Source organism: Rhinopithecus bieti, unplaced genomic scaffold (assembly GCF_001698545.2).
Source record: "Rhinopithecus bieti isolate Rb0 unplaced genomic scaffold, ASM169854v2 scaffold_23748, whole genome shotgun sequence".
Taxonomy (NCBI): Eukaryota; Metazoa; Chordata; class Mammalia; order Primates; family Cercopithecidae; genus Rhinopithecus; species Rhinopithecus bieti.
The window spans coordinates 2,746,990-2,749,071 of NW_016811596.1; the positions used below are offsets into that span (position 1 = coordinate 2,746,990).

The 2,082-nt window shown below is 36.3% G+C and overlaps 1 protein-coding gene across 1 annotated transcript in view; it reads left to right on the forward strand.

Moving 5' to 3' along the window:
- The window catches only part of LOC108543643 (PZP alpha-2-macroglobulin like), a 60,316-nt gene that overhangs the window by 14,814 nt on the left and 43,420 nt on the right, over positions 1-2,082 (forward strand). Inside the window, exons 7-9 of the mRNA XM_017894243.1 lie at positions 378-408; positions 636-863; positions 1,119-1,182. Of these exons, the coding sequence (XP_017749732.1) occupies positions 378-408; positions 636-863; positions 1,119-1,182 (323 nt within the window). The remainder of the gene's footprint in view (positions 1-377; positions 409-635; positions 864-1,118; positions 1,183-2,082) is intronic.

The window sequence follows — 2,082 nt, forward strand, 5'->3', positions numbered from 1 at the left end:
AATAAATAAATAAATAAATAAATAAATAAATAAATAAATAAATTTAGAAAAAAATAAGTGCACTCTGAAGAAAAGCTAAGGAGCAGTTACCACAAGGGAAATCAAATTGTGCGCTCAACAATATCTGCCAGGCTTAAAGTTTCAGACATCACATGGGTCTTAAAGGTTGGAAGTCACAATAATGATAAGAGGCATAAATGCTAATTTACTAAGGATTACTCTAATTAATTTTGAAGCTCATAAGATAATAGAATGTTATATTAATACAAAACCTAATTTCAATTAAGTCAATTTATGAGGCAATTCCAATTCTGAAAATCCCTTTTCCATTTGTTTGAGTTATTTATCATTCTCATCGGGATGTCATTTTCCTCTAGTTCTGAGGGGCAGGAGGAAAATGTCAAAGTAGTAACGAGTTAGCAGAATCAGGGCAAAAGAGATAAATTTGTGATGATTTCCTTTTAATATGTGAGTGTTGAGAGGCTGAAAATTCATTTATTTGGCTGTCAACCAGTATGAGGGAAAGCCATAGTGTATTTTAGAGTGGAAGACACAGTTGTAACTATTCATTTTGGTGAGAAGCTAAGGTGAAGAATTTCAAGACGATATCCTTTCTTTGTTTTCTGTTTACTCAGGTTTACACTGTGCATCCTAACTTGTGTTTTCACTATTCATGGGTAACAGAAGACCACCAGGGCGCTCAGCACACTGCAAATCATGTTTTCTCCTTAAGTGGGAGTTACATTCACCTGGAGCCTGTGGCTGGTACCCTGCCCTGTGGCCACACACAGCGTATCAGGGCACACTATATACTGAATATTCAGGCTGTGGGAGAGCTATCGGAGCTCAGTTTCCATTACCTGGTAAGAATGAGGCCATGGAATACAATTGCAGCTTATCAGTAGGACAAAAGTGGTCAATAGGTTCAGGACTGTCAGAATAAACTACTTGCACACAACCACTTTGTGTTCTTGTTGTGCGTCCTTCATTCCGTGAGTTTTCTTGAGGTTGATTCTCTCCAGCAGAGATTTGACAACTGAAAGTGGGTCATGTGGGGAAGAGAATGCTGAGACTGTGTCCAGCTCAAGAAAAGTTCCTTTACTGTTTTTTCATTTCAGATCATGGCTAAGGGAGGCATCGTCAGATCTGGAACCCACACTCTGCCTGTGGAGTCAGGAGACAGTGAGTATCCTCAGATTCATCTCTCCTTGCTCCGCTAACACATCCTTACCCTTCCCTCAGTGACAGTTCACAAATGGGAAATCACTTCCATCACCCCTTCCCAGTAAAGAGGACATGCAGGAACATACTCGTCTTATGACTCTCTGGCATTTTAAAATTCAACAGTCAACAGATAAATTTGATTGTCTACTCTGTATCAGTCACTCTGCTAAGGCACGCTAGTTTTCACTTTCGTTTGTTTCTTCTAACAGTAAAATTAAAAGCTTCCTTCTATTCGTCTCCACCCCAATAAAGTGTACATTGGTTAAGTTAATATTGCAGAGAAGAAAAGAGTAATTATCATGGGAAATGGGAAGGAAGAAAGGTGATAGATTTTTTTTTTTTTTTCTTGTACCAGGCCATGAGTACTTTGTATGTGAAGTTGGATTCACTTCAAGAATAAATTGAGGCCTAGGGAACCAAGATTGTTTACTATTCTAAGTCAAATAATGTAGAGGTTAAACCACTGAAAAGAGAACTTATGAACATTTTGTAATTAACCTAAACTAAGGCAAACATTTTACCAGTTTCCACCACATCCGTGAGCTAAACTTAATAACCATTAGGATTTGCTCCATGCCTAATGTTTTCTGTTTTGTGGTTTCTCTTCCTGCTAAGCTGGAAACATAAAATATCAATTTTAATATTTATTTTCAGTTTTGAAAATTGAAACAATTTTGAGAAAGTTAAAATTTACAAATTATTAATCAGTACTCTAATAATTAATAATTATTTCAATTAAACATTAAAAACTGCTGCCAGTTTTGAATATCAGTTTTTTCCCAATACTAGTGTAGAGATAGATATACAGAGTGGACATTGTATACATTGTTCCTCTTCAATTTTTGTTGAATAATTTTC